Below are 22326 nucleotides of genomic sequence, written 5' to 3' on the forward strand. Positions count from 1 at the left end.
ATTCGATTCGATTCGATTCAATTCGATTCGATTCGATTCGATTCGATTCGATTCAATTCAATTCGATTTGTATCTTTTGCCTCAGACAGTCAGAAATATTATAATTCAGATCAGTACATTTACATATTTTTGTATCTATAAAAAGGAAGCTGACCCTCGCAAGACTTTATCAAAGGTGTGAGCATCACAGCAGATGCCTTTGTGTCAAAGTAGCTGAAGGTAAAACACAGAAAAACATGAAGGTGATTTCCCTGGCCTGGGATTTTATAAAAATATTCTGCAGTAGATCAAAAACGAAAGAAAACCGTTAATCAACATATGAACATTACCTCTGAAGTTACAGCGGTTTTATTAGAGACACGGCTAAGCGTTTTGCATTTTGCATAATTTTAAAAAGTTTCAATTTGTTCAGAAGCCGATTGAACAGCAGAAATTAGGTTTTCTTTTCGGAAGTAATTAAAAGGAAAAAAACAGCGGCCGACAGCGCCGTAAACAACGGCAGTCTTGTGCGTAACAAGCAAGCGAATAATGCAGAAAACAGATTTTTAGACGGGAAACTGTTCTTGAAGTATTGTGTTCCTGCTCTCATTCACTGTTTTAGCTGTTTGGTGGTTGTTGAAATTTTGTGAGGTTTCACCTGAGATTCTGGCATTTTGGGCAAAATAAATTTATATTAAAAAATCGATTCAGGATTTTAATGAATTGATATCACGTTATCCGAGCTAGAATCGATTTTAATCGATAAATCGATTATCAAAACCCACCCCTACTCCCTTGTCCACCTTGGACCTTCTTGTCCTCCTCAGACTCTGAGCCCGAGCTTTGCTTTTTATTTGGAAGCTTTGGAAAGCTGTTCCTTTTGTGGCTTCCTCCTAGGACACTATTGTCTAAATTTCTTCAGTTGGCCTTTCTCCTGCTGTCTTGTCTTAACAGGCTTCTCTCTTACAACATCACTGCCACTTTCTTTCCTTCAGCTTGAGGTAAATCTGTTTGCTCATACAGTTAAATGGAGACATGAAAATATGCTGATTGCACTATCCTGTTGGTTTAGAAATATGCTGATTCACTAATGCATTTGCATTTCATGAATCTGACAGTAAATTTGCATACGCACTTATTTTTTTATGCAGAATAACATCATTTCTGTGCACACATTAGTGAATGAGGTCTATTGCACTGACAAAGACGGAGGAAAAACACACTTATTACACATAACAGTTAAAGGGCCAATCAGACACAAGTGAACTCAGTCAAGACAGTATCAAGGACAGAAAAGGAATAAAGAAGGGAACTAAAAACACAAACGGGAAAACAAACCTTGGAAATAAAACAAGGATTAGCTAATAGAGGGACCAATGATGTAACCAAATTACAGTTTCCCTTCTCATTGAGAAAACACTCATAAGACTAAGCAGGACAAGAACTAAGAATTAACACAAAGGAAGAAAAACTATGGATTAGAACAGAGACCATGTTTAATTACTAAGGCCAAGACAGGTTGAATTCCCTTCAGCGGGCAGGAGAAGTGTTTACATGTTCAGTTCTATTTAACCCTCTAACCTTGTAACTTAATCTGAAAGGTAGAAAGGACCTACACCTAATCACACAATCCTCTCTGAGGTCACAGTAAAACACGCTTACAGCATGTAGAAACCTTTTGTAAAGCTTTTTTTGAAGCTTGAGAACTTGACTAAGTAACCTGTATCCACACAGCTCCGATTTCACTAACAAAGCAACAGGACGATGGGAGCCAGGCTGCGATGGAAACTGACCCCATTTTGCTAGAGTGGAGGAGGAAGTGCCGGCTGTACGTCATTGTGTGTGTGGAATGTGGAGGAGTGTGGGGATGAGAACACTTCAGAGAGTGGGATGAAAAGGGTTGGGAGACGGGAGAAATTAATGGAGATATGTGTGTTGGATTCTCTGTGTACCTGATTAGCTGCTGACAGGTGCTGCTTAGCCACTTAGAATGGCTGTCGTAGACAAAAGGGATCATTATTGTCTCTCAGCTCAGACGGCTCAGCACCGTCTGATAGATGTGACAGGACACTGAAGGAAGCTGCAGCTGATTATTTCTGATTAATTCTCACAGGAACACTGAATATATGGTCTGAATCTTTAGTTCAAGCACATCAGTGAGAGAGTCAAAGTCTCTGAAAGACTTGTGGTTTTAAATGAGGTGAGTCATGTTTAGAGTTGGGGCACCACTCTGATAATCAATTGAGGCATTGTTCTCCCTGCTTATACCTCTTTCATTTGCAGCAACCAAAGCCAAAATCTGTTGCGTTGCCAGGAAAAATAGAGGTCATAAACACTGCTGTTTTTCATTTATCAGTCTAATATTTTCCCGTACTGCATAACATGAATGTTGAGGAATGTGCTAGCAGGCCTTCTGACCCACCACCCTGACTTCAGCTGATGCACTGCTGCACCGGTCTGTTTCCCCTGTTCGCTGCCTCAGGTGAATTCTCTCACTTTCCCAGCACTAGAAGCTAAATTCTATGTGAATACCCTGTTTGTCTATCTCCTTAATCCCAACAATGTCTTTGAGTCTAGCTCATAATTGCATGTAAGAACTCGCCCGGTTTTGGTTTTGTTTGCATTCAGTTCTGAAGTACCAGCAGCAAGACAGTCATTGCAAACAGAGGCTTATGTTGAAATACATGGCGGTCTGTGGTTTCCGTCCCGCAGATTAAAAGCTCTCGACAATATGAGGTGATACAAAAAGTAGAGGTCATGGTTTCTAAAAATATATTTAATTTAGCATTGTTCGGCCATTGCCTAAAGCATGTTACTATTTCCCCCCAAAAAAACGTTTCTTCTAAACCTGCACAGGCACATGTGTGAATTGATTCAACATCAACTGATATATCATGTCTGATCTTGAGTCTAATGAATCAAATGTTTTGTAGAGCCAAATAGTTGTTGAGATTTTTTTTCTCGTCTTAACTAACTGAAGCCGTTCGTTGAACTACTAAATAAATAAATTGGTACTCTCTTTCTGGCCAGACACGTGGCAGCAGTTCTGCTATCATTTTGTTTGTATTTGACAAAATAAAAATGCAGAAAGTGTACACTTTAGTTTTATGACTGCTAGTGAAAGTTGTTTTCTTTATAAATAACTCTTGCTTTGCTTTTTAAAGAACTTATTTTAGCATTGTACTCAACAACAAACAAAAGTAACTTCAAGGGCCAAACTGCATTCACGCCAATATACAGGCCACAAGCAGGGATGACGTGGGCTGCAAGTGACCCCTGGGTCGCGAGTTTGAGACCCCTGATCTACATTGTTGTAACTACTACATTTATATCTCACATCACCTTATACATGAAATGTAAATTAATTTACAAAACCAGTGTTTTCCCACACATTGACTTAACTTTGATGGGATTGCCCAAGTAAAGTGGCAAATCATGTTACTACATTTTTTGTTTTTTTTTAATCCATCTGGAGGACCATTGCCATATGCGATGATACATTCTTGGATACTTTTATTTTTGCAGTTAGTCTCGTTTTATGACTAGAAACCGGCTTTCGGGCCATTTCAGGTCATTATTCTGTCTGCACTTAGTATTATTCATCTGCAAAAAACATCTTGTTCCATTGTAAGAAGTACCTGAACTCCACCTTCATGAACCAAAGCTGGTCGCCCCAGGATGGTAGTGCTTTATCTGCTCTAAAGTAATGCCGTCACCAGCTAAGCAAAATGTAAATCTGTGGGAAACTCCCAACTAGTGCTGGGCGATATGGAAAAAATATTTATCACGATATGAATTATTTTATATCACGATAACGATATATATCACGATATTCGAACTGACCTGTGGTCATCTAGAAAGGACACAGTCTGTAAACAGCAAGTGCCGAGGGTGCAGTCTTTGTTTTGAGTTACTGTAAAGTACGTCACAAATCCGGTTGCACGTATAGCAGCACCAGGTGGCAAACCACAAGACGGAGTTTCTTTGCAAAAAATATAATTTTTTTATACTTTATTTTCTCTTGCATAATATTAAGAGCATGTATAGTGAGAAGACAACACTAATATGTTTGCCACAGGCTATTTAACCCTTTAAGACTTACCATAGAACCAAGAGCTTATCTTTATGTTTTTACATGCTGTAGTGCCATTTGTGGGAGCATTTCAAGTTTCCATACATCAATACAGCTGTTATAGCCCAAATTTTAAAAATATGTATGCATTAAGTCCATAGTAACTACATAAATTGCAAAAAATTGTAGTGCAATAAACTACAAAAAAATTTAAAATCGTTTTTGTTTTTTTAACATATATTTCTAGTTAGAAAAATTTAAGAGGTGTATCCCTCAAAACTGTAAATACAAAAAACAAATAGTTTCCAACCACAAGAAATTTATTTTGAGTGTCTTCATAGTTTTATTTTTGAGACACAGTAATTTTTATATACTACAGGAAAAATGAAAATAAATATTATAATTATAATTTGAGTTCTAAGCATACCAGAAACAATACAGAAAAGCTTAAAGTAAAACATGACTTTTAAAAACACCAACATAGGCTTATGAGGCCCTTTCGCAAAAATGACATCACTTCCGGTTTCGGGCAGGTAATGGCAAACATGCGATAGTTTGCACTGACGTATATGCCAACGTAGGAAGTGTTATGAACATCGGCAAAGCGTGTTTCTGGAATATAATGTTTTTGTTGCTTCAAGTCTGAAATATTAACTTTTTGTTGCTGCAAGTCATTCTAATGAAATTTTTGCAAAGCTTTATGTGGAAGCAAACTGTGACCTAGGGCAAGCTAATGGCATTAGATGTAAGTACAACTCCTCCAGTTTCATTGCGCTAGCTTACGTGGTTCCAGTTCTACAGGGATTTAAAAACGGTAAAACGGAGTGTGCCTGCTCCAACCGGTTGTAAAGGGTTAATTATATATTTTATGTAATAATTCATCAAATTTGGGTTAGAAACGATAGAAGACAAATGGCACGATAGATACTTTTCTATCGTCCACACGATATATATCGTCATATCGCCCAGCACTACTCCCAACTATCACAACCAAAATCTGTGATGGTCTCTATCCGCCTGAGACATCAGAGCAAAGAAGATTTAGCCTTGGCGCCCCCATGCACTCACCCTCATGCACACATGCTGTATTAAACCGCAGGTTGACCTGTGTGTGTTGGTAATTTGGAAGGTGCTGATTGCTGACACTCCATTGTGGCTGCTGTCACTCTGCCAGGGGATAGCTATGGTGATACTCCCATTCTCACAGCCAGTGTCTGTGTGAGACGCCGCCCTGCAGTGGAAAAAGCTGCATTTGCAGTCTCCAAGGTTAAGCTTCTGCTCGTGGATATTTTATGACACAGCACAATTGATTCTATAGATCTGTGCCATCTGCTCATGTCTGATGCCTTGGTGATGATATCGTTTTGAGAACGTGATCTGCTGGAAGGATTGGACTCACGTGGTGGCACACACAGTAGCATTTTAGGTGAGTTTTTTTGTTTGATTTTGTTTTTGTTTTTGCGTTGTCTGTCTACAGTGCATTTTCATTTTCCACGTTATACTAAGAGCGAGTTGCTTGTTGCCCTGGTGGTACTACCCTGATCGTGGCAGCCTGGCTGACAGTTGTTTTGCTGCCCCCAGAGGAGCAGCTTTGGTGTAATACAGTATTTTCTGCCACCAAAGCTTCCCACACACCATCTCACCACCTTTGTCCATCTGCTCGATCAGACTTTTTCCATCTGGTATGAAATAAAGCAGAGTCAACCTCAGCAGGGTTACTGCTGTGTACGACATGTCATGTTTTCTGGTTCTGTATCCACCATTTAGGGACGACCAAACACAATCTTAGTGTACTGAAATTGTGGGCTATGTTGTTTCCACGTTAACCACATCCGTCACAGTCTCCGGGGTACATTTTACCCGCATGCCTTTTTAGTCTAAATGAATTACAGTCCGGATCCAAAGTTTCCCTTTTTTTTGGAAAAATGGCAAAAAAATCATATTTAGCATGGTGGGAACTTAACAAGGTTCCAAGTAGAGCTTCAACATTCAACTAGAAGAAATGAGAGTGAGACAAAACATTTTTTTGAGCATGCAATTTATTGAAAACAACGCTTAAACTGAAGCAGGCTCTTTTACAGCTGATCAAAAGTTTAGGACCACACCTCAAAAAACCACCGTAAACCCCCCAAAACAGAAATCAAAGTTCCAAACATGAACTCAGTAATGAGTAGCTCCACCGTTATTCTTGATCACTTCAAAAATTTGTTGCAGCATGCTTGACACAAACATTTCCATGAGGTGTGGGAACATTTCTGCAAGTGGTGAAGACGGCCGCACGTAGGGGATCTACTGTCTACCATTTTTCAAGTGGTCTTAAACTTTTGATTGGGACTGCAAGCATAAAAAGCTAGGATTTTCAGCAAGTAAAATGATTTTAATCTTCTTAAAATGAACTGTGACTGGATGTCCACGTTTGGAAACTACATATTGAAACATGACAGTTCATCGTGCATATTCAAAGGCTGAAGCGGTTAACACAGAAAAGGGTGGAACTGCTTGCTATTTTAAGATAATATTAGCAATATTTATATAATAATAGCAGAAACCCTTCCTATGGGTAGTTTTTACCAGGATGCAAGTTTTTAAAAAATTTTATTCTGTATTTAATGGCGACATGAAGAAAATTCCAGCTGTGATTTAAATTTTGTTAAGTTATTAATGGCAATGTACACTGAATGTGACATGGGAAACACAGAGCATGCAATATCACATTCACAGGGGGATGATGAAGATGAAAATAAGAACAATAGGGATTAATTGTTATTAATCGCTGTATGTGTGACGATGTTCGTGCAAAGTTTAGTTGAGATTGGTCTGCCCGTTAAGGGGGAGAAGATACTGACCAAAAAGTCAATAGGTGATAGTGATCTAATAACTGTATTGGATATTGATTTGATTCTGAGATGAAAACTTGCCTCAGATATCACTGTTAAGTCTTGTCACATGAGACACATCAGCAGCAGCTGCTAGCAAGAAAGCTAATGTAGCAAAGTGACAGCAGCATGGAGGTATTTAATTCCAGCTACACCAACAGCTTTTATTTGTCTTTAATTTTAGCGTAAACTGTGTCGATACAACCAAATAGCTCAGATGGATTGATGCATTCACTCACTTTCACTCTCAGTATGCTTGTTGTTGCTTGTTTGGAAGCTTTTACTGCACTTGCATGTTGTCGCCAACTCCATTAATGGTATTTCACTTCGCCTGCCTCTTGTCAACGCCGCTCCACACACAACGTGTGCATGTGCAGTAAAAAAGGAGCAAAAAGAATAACAGAGGAGAAAAGGGGACACTATAAATAACAGCCTGTGACCCTCACATTAATACCAATTCAGTAAGTTTACTAAATTTAAAGTTGAGGCTGGACGACCTCAAACATTATGGAACGATTCTCAGTCTCTTCCTCACAGTGGGAATTGCGGTTTGGGATCAATGATTTGTATAAACACAATTAGCATTATTGTGAATTGATTTATTCTTGTATCATGAAAGATCAAGAGCCTTCATCTACCAGATGTAGGATGTGTCCTAACAGTTTGTTATAAAGATTGGGTGTTTATGCACCGGGCTTGTGTTAAATTATGAACGTGAGGGGAAAGTGATTCAGTGTACAGCCGCACATCTAAATCCTTTCCTGTCTTATTGGTGATGATCCGGTTCTCTCAGCAGGCTAGTTTTCCCAGCATGTCTCTCGTCATGCATTGTCACGATGAATTGATAATGGTGTTGTTAGACACACGTGCACACATGCGCATGCTTGACAGATGTTCTCACATTTCATTCAATGTGGGAACAGTGTAGAGTTTCACCTGATGAGGCAAAGAAACATAGCAGAGCTTAGCTGATAAAGTCATGCTTCATTGCCTGCAGTCTCCATATTGAATTTTGCTGGTTTGTCGAATGCTTTCTGTGCTAGTTGTTACATAACTGTATGTATCACAGGGCTTTTAAGGAAATATACTCTGTGGTTAACCAAGAACAATTTTATAGTTTTTGTATAATATATGAAAGCTGAATTCCTGCCAGCTTTGATCTTGAAAGAAAAGTCAGGTTTTTCCAGCTTTTCTCTTTTAAGATGGGGAAGTATCTTCATGTGTTTGTGTTTGCTGTGAAGAACTCTGTACAGCCTCCTATTTATTACTGAGCTTAGTGTAGGTCTCTGCTGCTTCATTTTCAGGGTTAGGTCTGGGTCATCTGGAGGCCTTGCTTCATTACTCTGAAAGGGATCATAGAGGGGGTGAGTGGACAAATGACTAACAGGAGGCAGAGGTGGAGGAAACTGCCTCCTGTTCCTCACGGTGATGGAGAAGAGTTTGGTGTGTTTTCTGACTTTTTAACCTCTTTTGTAAAGAAGCACTCTGGGTTTTAGTCAAAGCTGGTACATCCTACCTTTTTTAAATGAATTCCCAGAAGCCGTTAACACTGAATGGATGAGGCATTAGTCGCACATCTTTGAAAGCTCGTGTTTTAAATTTGTGCAGTTTTTGAGCAAATCCAGTAATTTTGGGAACTCCAGCAGACATGTTTTTATTGACTGTGCAGTTTTAAATGGACCAGGCCATTGTTCTCAGCCACAACACTGATTACTTCTGAATACTTCTGATTATAATTTCACTTTGTAGCTCCTGCCTTCACTGGACAGCTAACTTATTGCAAACAGTGTATCTTTAGCTGCTCTGAGAAACAATCGCCACCAAATGGCAGGAAAGCTGACCTGACATCTTTTAGTTTTATTCCTTGAATAGCTTCTGTGTGACACGCAGAGAGAGTAGAATTGAGGATTTGGCAGCTTTGAGTTAGCTCTGTGGTTTGGATTTTCCTTGGTAGTTAGAAACTATGTTGGACGCACGTAGGATGACTGTCACCCCGGCTGATTTAAACCTGTGTTTGTGTCACGGAGGGGGCAAGACCATAGCCAAACTGTGGAGGCTTATTGGAGGAAGTGGCTACAGTGGGTGGCATGGCAACCCCCCCCCCCCCCCCCCCCCCCCAGATAGATGAAAAGTTGAGATAATAACAGCTTCTAGTTGAAACTGCTGTTGGTGTGTGGTTAAAACACATTTCTTCCTGTTTAAAGGAGTCTGTGAATAGTTTTTGTTTTGTGACTGTAAACCACTGATGTGGTTACATGGCTACACAACAAATTCCTCTCTGATGGGTTTTGATTATTTTTTCTTGAATATCTTTGTTTACTTGCAGTGAAACAGAGCTCTGGACACACGGCCGTGTGCTTTTCGCTCTGGGGTCCAGTTTTTGACCAAGCTCTTTCTCCACCACCAGCTGGGTGGCATCTAGTAATGTTTGTTTTCCAACATAAGCAGCTTAGCCCTCAGATTATCAGTTGCTACAAGTGATGTTTCGCAGCAAGGATTGCTTCAGCCATATACCTTCCGTTGTTATTCCCTTGGCGTGCCAGCTTCTATTCTTGCCTCCACCCTCATAGCACCTGTTATACTGTGAGAGGTGGACTTGGATCCTGCTCTGTTATCAGAGTCGATAAATAGTGACAACATAAAAAGATTAAAGACAGTTTTAGTAGTGTTTAAACTTGTGGCAGGTGATCAATATTATGATGATAAATCACAAGATGAGATTAAGTGTTGGTTTTATTGTTGGTCAATTTAGCATATGCATCTCAGTATGCTATGAAAGAATTAAATGTTTGCTCACAGTCTGCTAAGGATTTTCTTTTTGCATTGGGACAGAATGTGCTATAATGCTGTGTCTTCAAGAGAATGACACCAGAGTCAGTAACCTGGAGTTATTGAACCAGCCCGAAATGCAAAATGATCCTGTTACAGTTGCATTTGAGTCTGCGAAGCTCAGGATATTTTTATATCAAGTCAAAAGGCAACATTTCCAAAAAGCCCACCTCTCTGGGGATTAATGAAATAAAAGCCCTATTTTTAGAGCGGACGTTCACTTACATGGCAGTTTTGTAATCTACGAGCAGGCAGATGTCTGCCTGCTCAGAGGGACTCTTAGTTTATGACTTCTAAGTGAATTATGGGAGTTAAGAGCTCATCACGCAAACCATCACTTAAGCGTTTATCTCTCCATCTCCTGAGCACGATGATGGTGATATTTGTTACTGCAGTAGCATGACCTTACCAGCTCTAGCTCTGACCTGCATCAGCTGCAGTTTTAATCCATGCAGCTGTCTACTAAGGTCTTGGATTTTAGTCAAGCTGTACGTCCTCAAACTTAACCAGGTTTTCAGACTTCCGACCATTTTCTTCTGTTTTTTGTTTGAGTGGTGCAACTACAGAGACTGCATGCTGGAGTCTCTTTGCTTTTAAAATTCAGTGAATTTCTTACATGTGGACATTAGTGCTGGGTGCCATGGAACAGTCAAATGTCTATTTATCTATACATCTCTGTATTTTTCTTGATTAATTAATTAATTTATTATTACAACAGTTATATGTAAGATGCTACAAACTCCATTATTAAAACAAACTCATAAATATAAAATCTATAAAAATGTTCATAGATCATTTAACCCCTTAACGCCATATTTGATACATACAGTTTTTTTATGTTTTATGTTGGGGCAGGGATAGCTCAGTAGGTAGAGTGGTGGCCCCATGATTGGAAGGTCGGGGGTTCGACTCCACTGAACGGTTACCCTGAGGTACCCCTGAGCAAGGTACCGTCCCTCCACACTGCTCCCCGGGCGCTGCATTGGTAGCTGCCCACTGCTTCACTGGGTGAATGAGTTAAATGCAGAGGAGCAATTTCCCTACGGGGACTAACACATACATACATATTATTTGTGAGATTTTAGACTTCCACGTCATCAGCGTGATTCCTCCCCCCCCCCCCCCCCCCCCCCCCCCCGAAAAAAAAATTGTCACATGATTAAAAAAAACTTACAGTACATTTTTCTGGTGGAGAGGTCAGCTGTACAGTGATAACACAAAGTGACAGACACTGGGTTACACCTGGGGTTAATGTTAACTTGAAATGCATGTCTGTGGACTGTGGGAGGAACCTGCAAGGACATACAAGCAACACATAGGAAGGTCTCGGCTGACCAGGAAGTTTGAAGCAGGAACCTTTTTGTCGCTAACGACAACAACGTTAGACACAATTCCTCCAATTATGTAAACTGTTACATATAATATATACAGAAAAGTTTCCAATCCTCTGGTTTATGACAGAATTCCTATGAAATACGTGAAACACCCATCCAAGTAAGTGCAGCCTTACTGATGGACCTGTACGGCTGTAAATGTATCTGACTCATAGTTATCTTTGCTCTGAAGTTGTCTTGGCATGAATAGCTTTGTGCCTAGAATTTTACCACAATGCTTGTTGATACTACAAGGGATTATTTATAGTGGCAGTGAGAGTTATTTTGGGCTAAAATGGGCCAAACAGCATTAGAGTGCAGCTAGGAGCGTGAGATACAGCTGGTGTCATTGGGATGAGTAAATGCTACACTTCTTTTTTTATTTATCTACCTTTATTTAGGTGACATTCTTTTATATTCTCCTCATTGTTGCTCTTTCCTCTTGCTTTCTACATGTATTAATTATGCACGTGTTAATGGGCTCGCTTCCACTTTCCACTGCAGCTTTGGTAACTCATATGTTAAACACTCACAGTGGGTGGGTGCGTGTGTCAACATGCATGAAAAGTAAGCAGACCGTATTTTAACTTATCGGCTTTTCTGCAGGCCGCATTCCTGCTTTCTTATCGGCTTCATCACATCCGTCTGTCAAACTCTCTCGCTCTCTCTCTTTCCTTTATTCTATCTGTATATGTCTCTTTCTCACCCCCTCCTCACCTGCAGTGCACTCCAGGTAGAGCACTTAACTCCGGTAATATCTGGTGAGGATGTAGGCTACCCGGCAACACTGGAAGGACATAGAGATTAGAGAGGCTTATGGCTACCTGCTGTTCTCTCTCTGTGCCTCTCACTGTAGGTTTATTTTATTTGCTCATCTAATGAATGGAAAGTGTGTGTGTGTGTGTGTGTGTGTGTGTGTGTGTGTGTGTGTGTGTGTGTGTGTGTGTGTGTGATGCATTAGCATCTCCCTCACTATAAATAAACACAATTTCATTCAGGGACTTTGAGTCCTGTGAGGCTTAAGTGAAGTACTCAAATCAATGATATTATGTGATTAAGCAAAGTGTGTTTTACTCCTCTTTTCTCTGCACCACCACTCCCACTATATCCATCCTCCGCCTTTTTGTTCTCCATCTGATGTCTAGGATCAATGTAATTGGTTAATGACTGGTTCAACACGGTGTGTGTGTGTGTGTGTGTGAGAGAGAGAGAGAGAGAAAGTGGAATGTGTCAGTGCCAACTGATAGTCACTTTGGCCTCCTGTCCTTGTTGATGGGTCAGAGACAGACAAAGAGCTGCTATGCCTGCATGGGAACCAGAGGGGAGTGACAGGAGGAGAACAAAGAGGTGGAGGAGGAGGTGTTCAGGACAAGCAAGTAGCTGACTGTACACTGGAGCATTTGAAACAAATGTATATTTGAATTTTTTATGAGTCATTGTTTATAGGCTTTATGATATGGCAGTTACTCTTTCTTCTGTTAGGAGTATATAAAATATGTTGAACATTTGAATGTCATCAAAAAAGAGATTTAAAAAATACAATTAGACTGCACAAGACTTGGACCAAATCTTTCAGGTTTTATGGCAAAAATAATTTTTTCTCCCGCTAAAAACTTTATAAGCGTTAAGTAACACACTGTTCCTTTCAGCAAGGTTTAATTTATGCAGCTTTAATTAACATTAACAGCCGCTTCTAGGGGCTTGTGATGTAAATGTCCTACAATATTAGCGAGAAAACCCCAACAAGCAGACACTCTCCTATAAGCAAACACGGGGGGAGAAAGAACTCACTTTAAACAGGAAGTGAACATGTTCAGGGAGGGCTCGGTTGAGATAATTTGATGCTATGAGGTCTTTAAGCTGTAATCAAAGGGTGACATGTACTCATTGTAGGCATATGTGAAATAATCTGTGAAATAATGACATAATAACATCTGATCTAGATAAGAACCTTCAGGAGCCTAAGATGTACCTGCGGGAAAGGTTTGGTTGTTCAACACCTGATGGTCTACGATGAGTTTGTGGACAAAGAAACACACTGTGTATTATAGCAGTGCTGTTGTATTATTATGGACAATTAATCTCCCATTTATTATCATTATCTGTTAGTTTCAACTTAGTAAGAAGGTTATGCAGGTAATAGATGTCCTCGTTCAGTATACTTGTAAATGGCAAATGGTACGTTAATGCTCCTGAAAAAGCCTTATCAAGGATTTTTGGCCATGCATCTGCAAAGCTGTGTTTGCAAAATAATATTCTGCTTGAAATGACCCTTTATCTGCTTTTGTCAATCTCAGAGTTTGTTTTCTTTATATGCCTCTTTGGCAGATCAGGCTTGAATTAAGTGTTCGATGAAAAAAGCTCAGATAATGTGTACAACTGGCAACTTGCTCAAGTCTTGCAAAATTATTGCACTACAATACTCTTAATTAATTCCTTTTTTTCTTCTCAAAATCCATTGTAATCTGATTTATTAATAAGCATTAGAATTTTCTGTCTTTGTGTGCCACCTTAACTAAATGAGCATCAAGAACAAAACTGCCTCCTCTGTGGAGGAATAATGGGGCCCTGCCTGGCAGGCAGTGGATGAGATTACTGATCCCTGTATTTACTGGCACACTGAGGCACATCTTGAGGTCATGATGGGGACACTCACACACACAAAAAATATACAAACTGAAGCAACAATGTAAATGTAAGCTGTCAGCTATTCTCCAAAGTAGTTTTTGCTCCTGGTGGCTAAGCAGTGAAAATATTTAGTGAGCTGATTGCACCATCTAGTGGTTATTTGTTGTTATTACGTTTTGAAAAGACTAGGGCAGGGGTGGGCAATCTCAGTCCACGAGGGCTGGTGTCCCTGCAGGTTTTAGATGTGTCCTCGAACCAACACAGCTGATTTAAATGGCTAAATTAGCTCCTCAACATGTCCTGAAGGGTCGTGTCCAAATTCATGGGCTGCATCCTCCTGAGGCCGTATTTGTAGACCGATTACGTCACAGCGACGCGCCGAAGGCTGTCCAAATTCGTAGACTCCTCCGAATGCAGCCAACAAATGCGTCCTCCTTTTCCCCCAAATTTGAAGGATGGGTCGGGTGTGTCCTTCTTGGCCCACCATATCCCAGAATTCATAGCGTGGCCCAGCCAAGCTCCAGTTTCCGGCAATGGCGGCCGCTACTAAGTTTTAAAATTACTCTTATTAATCTTTCTGGGCCACAAAATAAACTTTAAACATATTTTCAGGCGAGAATGTGGGTTAACTCGTTGATAATTAAAAATAAACACAAAAAACGGAGAAAGATTTCAGGGTCCATTTTCAATTTTCGTGCCGTGGCGCTGACAACCGGAAATACTCTGAATTAAGGGCGGGAGTAGATCGAGAAGGCTAGACCGTCCAATTCCATAGCCGTTTACTTCCGGCCTACCCGACCTCCTGAGGACCCGGCCCACGTAGACCGCGAAGGCCGGGTCCTCAGGAGGATGCAGCCTATGAATTTGGACACGACCAAGTTCTCCAGAGGCCTGGTAATGAACTAATCATGTGATTCAGGTGTGTTGACCCAAGGTGAGATCTAAAACCTGCAGGGACACCGGCCCTCGTGGACTGAGATTGCCCACCCCTGGACTAGGGTGTATTGCATTCACTAAGCACTTTATCTGGACCTTTTTGTTACATTGTGTATGACAGAAGGAAATATAGTTTGATTGATATGTTTCTATAGTATACTTAAAAGCATGTTTAGCCAAACAGAAGCAAGGCTGTATGTAAAATCACAGTCAAATAAAAGTTTCCAGTTTCAGAGAAGACCAAGATAAGACTTGTTTTCTTTGTGCCGGGGTGAAACTGGTTAACACCCTTTCTGTCTCTTTACTATTGAGTTGTAGTGTAAATTAAAAGAGGGTGGAGCGCAGTCAACCCTTAGGCAGGAGGAACTCGAGTTTCAGGTCTTTCCAGGTGAGCTGACACACCTGGCGGGTGGGTATCATCCTGTATGGGAGGCTCTAGTGTTTTTGTGCACGTCTGAGTGTCTGCTGCTGTGTACAAAGCTGTTTCTGTTGAACAAGGAAGGTGATCTGGTAAGTCCCTGCAGAGCTTTTGGCCATTTCTTCTTGATTTGTTATCTTGTGTAGAACATCTTTGTCATCGGTTAGACCAGATTTTGGCTGGTTGTTATTTACTGAACCTGTTTTTGCCCTGCACATGTATTCAATCATGTGCTCATGAAGGTTTCTGTGGTCAAATGATTTTTGTGTAGACAAAGTGACTTTGCTTGTTCTTTTTTTTACTTTCTATCAGTATTTGTACAGTTCATACAGATTCATACGATTATCCTGTTACTATGAGCTTTTATTACATGGGAAGTGTTACATTTTGGAGTGCTGCTGCAAAACCTTTAGTGTAGTTTTTCTATAGGAAATACAGAATACAGTAGAGAGTTGTATATTGATTTTCTTGGCGTGTGTGTGTGTGTGTGTGTTCATGTGTGTACATATACATAAGCAGAAGTATTTTATGTGGAACAACTGGACAGTCATGAGGAACACATGGCTGAGTGCTGATTCTGTCTGAGCTGTCAAAAAAATCGCACCTGAGCCCGAGAGATGAGAGCTCACTTTTCACATTTTCCCGTTAATAACTTACAAGGACGCCGCTCTTGTTGATATGAACTATTCTACATCTTGGTTTACATCGATATTCCACATTTGCTAACCTAATCCGTTTACATACACATGCATGGACTTCTTCCTATTGCTCATTGTTATTACTGCTCCTCTCCTCCTTCATAGCAGTCAGTCATTGCAGGAACACAAACCGTGCCAGGTACCGCCAAGTCTTATTTTAAGCAGCCCCGATCCCTCATAAAGCTAACGGCTATTAAGCAGAAGACGCATGGCACACTCCAGAAAACTCAACCCTGTCGCGCCAACGCCACGCGCCTCATGCTTAATAGGAATGGACGTGGTGACACTTTGGCAGGGTCGCGAGGCAGGAGAAAGACATTATTCAACAATGTGTTTTTCCACAGAAGAACCAGAAAACGGCAGAGAGCTGCCATCAGAAGGATTTCTCAATTTCTTTCTTTCCATTTCAGAATGTCATGTGGATAAAAATTCCCAAAGACCACGCTTTAATACACTGCAATTATGCACAGCTCATTGAAATGGAGTTCCACTGTGTGTAAATGAATGTTCGCCTTTACCACAGCTGGTTAAGCTGCAATTATGCTCTTACAAGTGTGTCATGTATGCTTGTGTCCATCGCCTGTAACTCTATCTACTTCTGTCTGTCTGACTTTGCACATTGTGGTTGTTTGGGATGTTGGTATCGGGGCGACTGTGAAGAAAGAAATCAATTTGTATTTCAGCTACTCTACATCATAGTGGCTTGAAGCAACCACAGTTTTCCATAAAAAGCACAGTTTTATTCCTCGTTTTAAACCCATGAGCTTGTACATCTCTCATCGTCTCTGTAGCAGAACCTCCCTCTTTTTAAACATCATCACAGGAAAAATATTTGGAAACCTCTTTTTATGGGCTGGAAGATTGTGTGCTGTCTGCTACCATAACTGACCTTTATGGGAACACACAAGAGCGAGCAAAAACAACATAGTACCCTTCAGCATGCAGCTGTTGATTACTGTCTGCAAATTTAATACCTCAGCAAGTCTGTGGCCTTGGATGCTGCAAGAACTATGCAGTGGATTTAGATGATAGTTGGAGGTAAAGGGTTAGGGGATCACCAGTGATTACACAGACCTCAAACTATTTTATCCTTTTAATATATATTTGGTACTGACTAAAACATCTAGTAGGATTGAGTGTCTAAGAAGTGTCGAATCTGAAAGCTAACATTAAATATTTTCATCAAATTTGTGATCACTGCAGTGATTGCTTTTATTTAAATGAATGAAGATGAATTTCTTCAATCTAGCTGACAGAACGGTGTTGGTAAAAGGAGCATGTGTTGCACAGGCTGCTGAATAGATTTTCTGTCATATATGGACCAGTGTAGATAAACCCTGAAGCTGATCAGCAGACACTGGAGCTGCTGGATAACTTTGGAGCTAACTGCTCCTTTGAGCTGTAACCAGAGCAGGTGTGACAGGGCTGGTTTTGGATGGTCATCAGTTACGCAGTGGAGACGAGTGTCATTCATGGTGGCCCAGTAAAATCCAGTGCCAGGAGCTGGTCTTGCTGTTACTGGATGTGGGAAGAACAGGACAGATAGAAAATCCAACATCCCAGTGTGTGCCTGGGGAGGATTCAATGGCGCTGACCTTCAGTGGCAAAGTTGACCTCTCTTGTGTCCTCTCGTTGCTCTTCCTGTCAGGCCCAGATGGAGACAGCATTTCACCCAGTTGAACCCTGAGAAACGATTCAGAGGATGACACGTTTTTCTCCTGTTTCTTTACCTGATGAAGTTCTTGATGTCTTTTGGCCATTTGCTTTGAGCAGTGATCTTCCAATGTCCCGTCTGCTCAAGAAAGAGGAGAAGAAGCTAAAGATTAAATAATAAAACTGTCTTCAAGTTTTAAACTTGAAACAGACTTTACATTTCTTGATAGGCAGTGAGAAGTTTCAGGCACTCGAGTGTTTTTCTCTGTAAGTCATTCACCTCCTGACTGTTTCTCTCTCTAACTTCATCAGCATCCAGCTGAGATTCAGATTGTTCCACCGATTCTCCCCGCAGGCCCAGCAGAAAGGATTGTTTTTGAAAAGAGAAGAAGAAAAACAGTCTGTACACATTTCCATCACCCAGATGTGTTTTCGTACATGCAGACAAGATCTTCTGACTTACACACATACAGGTGGTAAAAAACCCCAGCTGGGTTTTTTAGGGTGAACACTCCCTGCAGTTGCAACAGTTCCCACTAGATGGTGGGAGAACCATTTGGAGATGTCAGGCTTTACATGGATACATGGAGGAACAGCTCATTGCAACTAAGCAAAGCTTGACCTTTATCAACATGGCAAAGTGTCACTTTACTCCTCCCATGACCATCAGATTTTCTTGTGGTCTGAACAGACACTAACAGTTGAGAATGTGGTCATTCCCCTTTACATGCAACAAAAAATGAAGAAAAAGATGGTGCAGCATACCTTAACACTTTTCATGTTTGTTTCTATTTTGCTGCGTAGGCTCAAACTCTACATGTGTTTGTACAGAGCTGGAGGTTTTCCTCCTGTTAAAGTTTGTAGCTTCCACTGATGCTAAGTGCTTTCTAATATGGCGTTGTCTGATTGTCGGGGGTTTCTCTCTATTATTGTAGGGTCTTTAGTTTACAATAAGCACCTTGATGTGACTGTTGCTGTGATACAGTCTTATATACATAAAATGTATTAAGGGTTGGGGTAAGGTAGCTGAAACTTAAAGCCATGTTGAGGATGAACAGAAGGAGAAAAAAGGATTAGTTTGAGCTCTGGATAATGGAAAACTACTTCAATAGAATCCAAGAATAAAGACATGGAGTTGGAAATGAGCAGAATACGTGTGTGTTGTCCACACTGATGCACATTAGCTGCTTGGTTTCCTTATGTTGTGATTCAGGGGGATATATAAGCTGAAAAGTAGCAGCGGAAAAAGTAATGCGTTGTAAACACCAGAAGTAAATTGTGAACACACTGTCAACGCACATGCACTGGCTCACCTACAGAGAAAAATATATGTTTTGCTGGTATAATAATAGATATTTATATCCATGGTTACAGATGCCAGTGTAATCCCTAAACACATACTCAGACATATACATCTGTTCTGCCACAAGTAGGCTCAACATTCTTGTTCTCTTGCAGGGCTCTATGGCATAAAGCCCATCCTCAGATTCAGCTGGAGATTGCTTCCGAGGAGCTCCTGACGCCATTTTCCACAGTCTGAGGAGAACCAGGAAGTAGCCGGCAGGAGACATGCCTGCCCTGGCCACCGGAACCGGCCATGAGCCAGGTAACGGACCCTCAGGCGAGGAACACAATCAGCAACACTACTAATATCTATCTTTTAGAAGAAATTGCTAAAGGACTTATTTGATTCATGCTATTATGTGGCTCCACAGCATCCAAATAGAAGAGTATGACTGCAAGTCTGACCTCAGCTGAAAAATGAATACATCTTTATTTAAATGTCAGTATAGCCTGTTGGTGCGCCCACCACTTTAAGGGGAGCCCAAATTTAATTTCAAGGTAGAAAAGAATTACCATTCGTGTGCCTCAGGGTACTTTTTCTTGACTCGAGTGGACCATGTAAAACTGCGGTTGGAAAATAAACCAAAGTCTATTTTCGCTCCATTTTGTGCCCAGCTCAATGAAAAGCATACTGCTGTGAATTTACAGTTTAACAACATAGAGCAAAACGATGTTAAAATACATACACCGTGCTCTCGCCTTCCAGTTGTGAGGAGTGCGTGTGTGTGATGTCAGAATGAGGAACATGTCAGACTTGTCATCACAGAGACAGCTGGCAGAAATCACCACCTCTCCCCTCAGGAACGCTTTCCTCCTCTCAGACCGGCTTAATGGGCGGCTACATCACTGTGCACGCACACACAGAGGTCTTGACCCGACAAGCTCCGAACAGCACGAGGACAAAAGGAGGAGAGACATTAAGTCTTACGCTGATGGATAAGGAGCGTGTGTGTTTCTGTGTCCAGACTTTTAACAGAGTAAAGAGCACCAGGGTGGCTGTAGCTCAGGTGATAGATGATAGATGGTGATAGAGCAGGTCAGCTACTCATTGGAAGGTTGGTGGTTCGATCCCTGGCTCCCCCTAGTCTGCATGCCAAAAATCCTTGAGCAACATTCTAACCCCCGGTTGCTCTCCAATGCATCCGTCGCAGCGTGAATGTGTGTGAATGTTTGCTAAACATCCCTGAAGTATAGAAGAATGAATGGGGGGGTGTGACATGTCATGCTTTGAGTACTCTGGGAGAGTAATAATAATGATGGACTGGATTTATATAGCACTTTTCAAGGCACCCAAAGGGCTTTACAATGCCACTATTCATTCACTCTCGCATTCACACACTGGTGGAGGCAGCTACAGTTGTAGCCACAGCTGCCCTGGGGCAGACTGACAGAAGCGAGGCTGCCATATTGCGCCATCGGCTCCTCTGGCCACCAGTAGGCGGTAGGACACAATGACCAGGATAGAGAGCCCGGGGATCGAACCGGCGACCTTCTGGTTACAGATGCGCTTCCCAACCACCTGAGCCACGGTCGCCCACAAGTAGAAAAGCGCTATATAAGAATCAGTCCATTTACTAGTAACCAAAGGTCCTGTTGTTCTGGAAATTTGTAGAGGCAAAATAGAAAGCCGTGAAGTTGTGTGTGCAGGTGAAACCTAATGAGCATTATGGATGAATGTTGTGTTACAGGTTGGGAGAAGTCATAAATGCTTGTGGTTAGCCTGGCATAGGGAGTAACTGGCATTCTACCGACGTTTGCACAGATTACTGGTAGTATTACTCCTGAGAAAGCCGTTGATTTAGGAGCCAAAGTTCTGTGAGGATGATGGGGTAAAAAATTCATAGTTTTCAAGAAAAAAGCAACCATTTAATTGATAAATACATTTTTAGATCAGCTGTGACTTAAAACTACAGCTTCAAAATGTAATAAGGAAATAACATGTTAAAAAATATGATGACTGCTGGTGCACCACTGTAGTTTAATCTGTTTCAATACAATCTGTACTTCCAGCTGGAAGACATATGATAGATAATATTTTATTGAATTTCCTTTCTGCACTGTAGTTTTATATTTGCCATGCCCTGGTTTTAAAGGTTGCTCTGCTACCACAAATAAGCCACAAAAATGATGATGATGAAACGTGTGGCGAGTGAGAGACCAAGCACGAGAGAGAAGAAATGAGAAACTGAGATAAACTAAAGTGAACGGCAGTTATGGGATGGGGAGAAAGGTTTGTGCTATGCTGAGGTTTGTTGCATCCTTAGCAAGGTATTACGCCATCACACTTTCCTTCCATACGAAGGATGAACAACATCCATCCATCCATCAATCACCCTGTATCCTAGTTAAGTCACGGGGGCAGCAGCCTGAGCAGAGAAGCCCAGACTTCCCTCACCCTAGCTCCCTTATCTTTAGTCAGAGAAAGGAGGCTCATCTAGGGGACACCAAGACTTCAACAGAGCCAATCAACAGATATAATCTCTCCAGCAAGTTATTGGTCTGCTCTGGGGTTACCCCATGGTAGGACATGCCCAGAATACTTCATCTAGCAGGCATCCAGATGGCTCCTTTAAATGTGGAGCAGCAGCTGCTCTACTCCAAGCTCCTCACCCTGTCTCTAAGGGACAGCCCAGCCATCCTTGGAAGTATGGATGGGAATTGATCAGAATTTATTGATTCTGATTCCATTATCAATATCAGCTGTTGTCACCATTGTTAAGTAGGATCTCAAAGACATTACATTTGTGCAAATTAATTACAGACTGTGTGCTCAAAGGTTTGTGCTCGTCTGTTTGTAATCTGTTGAAGTTCAGGGTCTGGGGTTGCCATTCACTCAGCTTTAACATCACTTTAGGTTCTTGGCTAGCTTAGCATTAGCATGTTGTCTATGCAGATACTTGCAAAGAGCCAAAGTTGTGTTAAGAGCATAGTACAGTTGTTTCTGTCCTGGATATCATTTGCACTTTAACACCAGCTGATTGTAGAGCAAGTGCAAGTGGATAAGTGGAATCGATAGGCAAACACATTAACGGTTCCAAGGACTTGGACTACTGGGAACTGTTTCTCTACAAGAACTGGTTATTGATTCCCATCCTTAATTAGAATGAAACTCATTTCTGCCAAATCTATCTTTATAAGTGAAAGCCCAAAGAGGAACCAACATTTAAAATGAAAGAGGTAGGAACTGAAAAAAAAGAAGAGAATAAACTCAGACAATAACACACAGACAAAGAGGACATAGAGTAAAGGAAGTTACATTCAACAACACAAAGGCTTATACAAACAAGCACTTCCATAGATTTATTCAGAAGTAAGAGAAATGATTCTAAGCTAAACTTCAGGAGGAAATAAAGAATATGGTACTTTTGATTACACTGTGACACCTGACTTTAAAAGAATCATGAGAAAAAAACAGACAATATGGTAGGGATGGTGTCACACACATTAAATTACTAATGTATGTTTTTTAAAGGGAGTTCCTGACTTGATGAGTGGGAAAAAATGACATTTTCCATACCTA

The 22326-nt window shown here is 41.0% G+C and overlaps 1 protein-coding gene across 8 annotated transcripts in view; it reads left to right on the forward strand.

The window, feature by feature from the left end:
• Nucleotides 1-22326, forward strand: part of mpp7a (MAGUK p55 scaffold protein 7a) — a 70816-nt gene that overhangs the window by 14926 nt on the left and 33564 nt on the right. For 7 of the 8 annotated variants that reach the window (XM_085172921.1, XM_085172923.1, XM_085172925.1 and 4 more), the window contains exon 2: nucleotides 18921-19068. In XM_085172921.1, the coding sequence (XP_085029047.1) occupies nucleotides 19032-19068 (37 nt within the window). In that variant the 5' untranslated portion in view covers nucleotides 18921-19031. Of the gene's footprint in view, nucleotides 1-112; nucleotides 5478-18920; nucleotides 19069-22326 lie in introns of those variants that run through there. The other variant, XM_085172922.1, reaches the window with a different exon arrangement.

Source organism: Neolamprologus multifasciatus, chromosome 9 (genome assembly GCF_963576455.1).
Source record: "Neolamprologus multifasciatus chromosome 9, fNeoMul1.2, whole genome shotgun sequence".
Classification (NCBI taxonomy): domain Eukaryota; kingdom Metazoa; phylum Chordata; class Actinopteri; order Cichliformes; family Cichlidae; genus Neolamprologus; species Neolamprologus multifasciatus.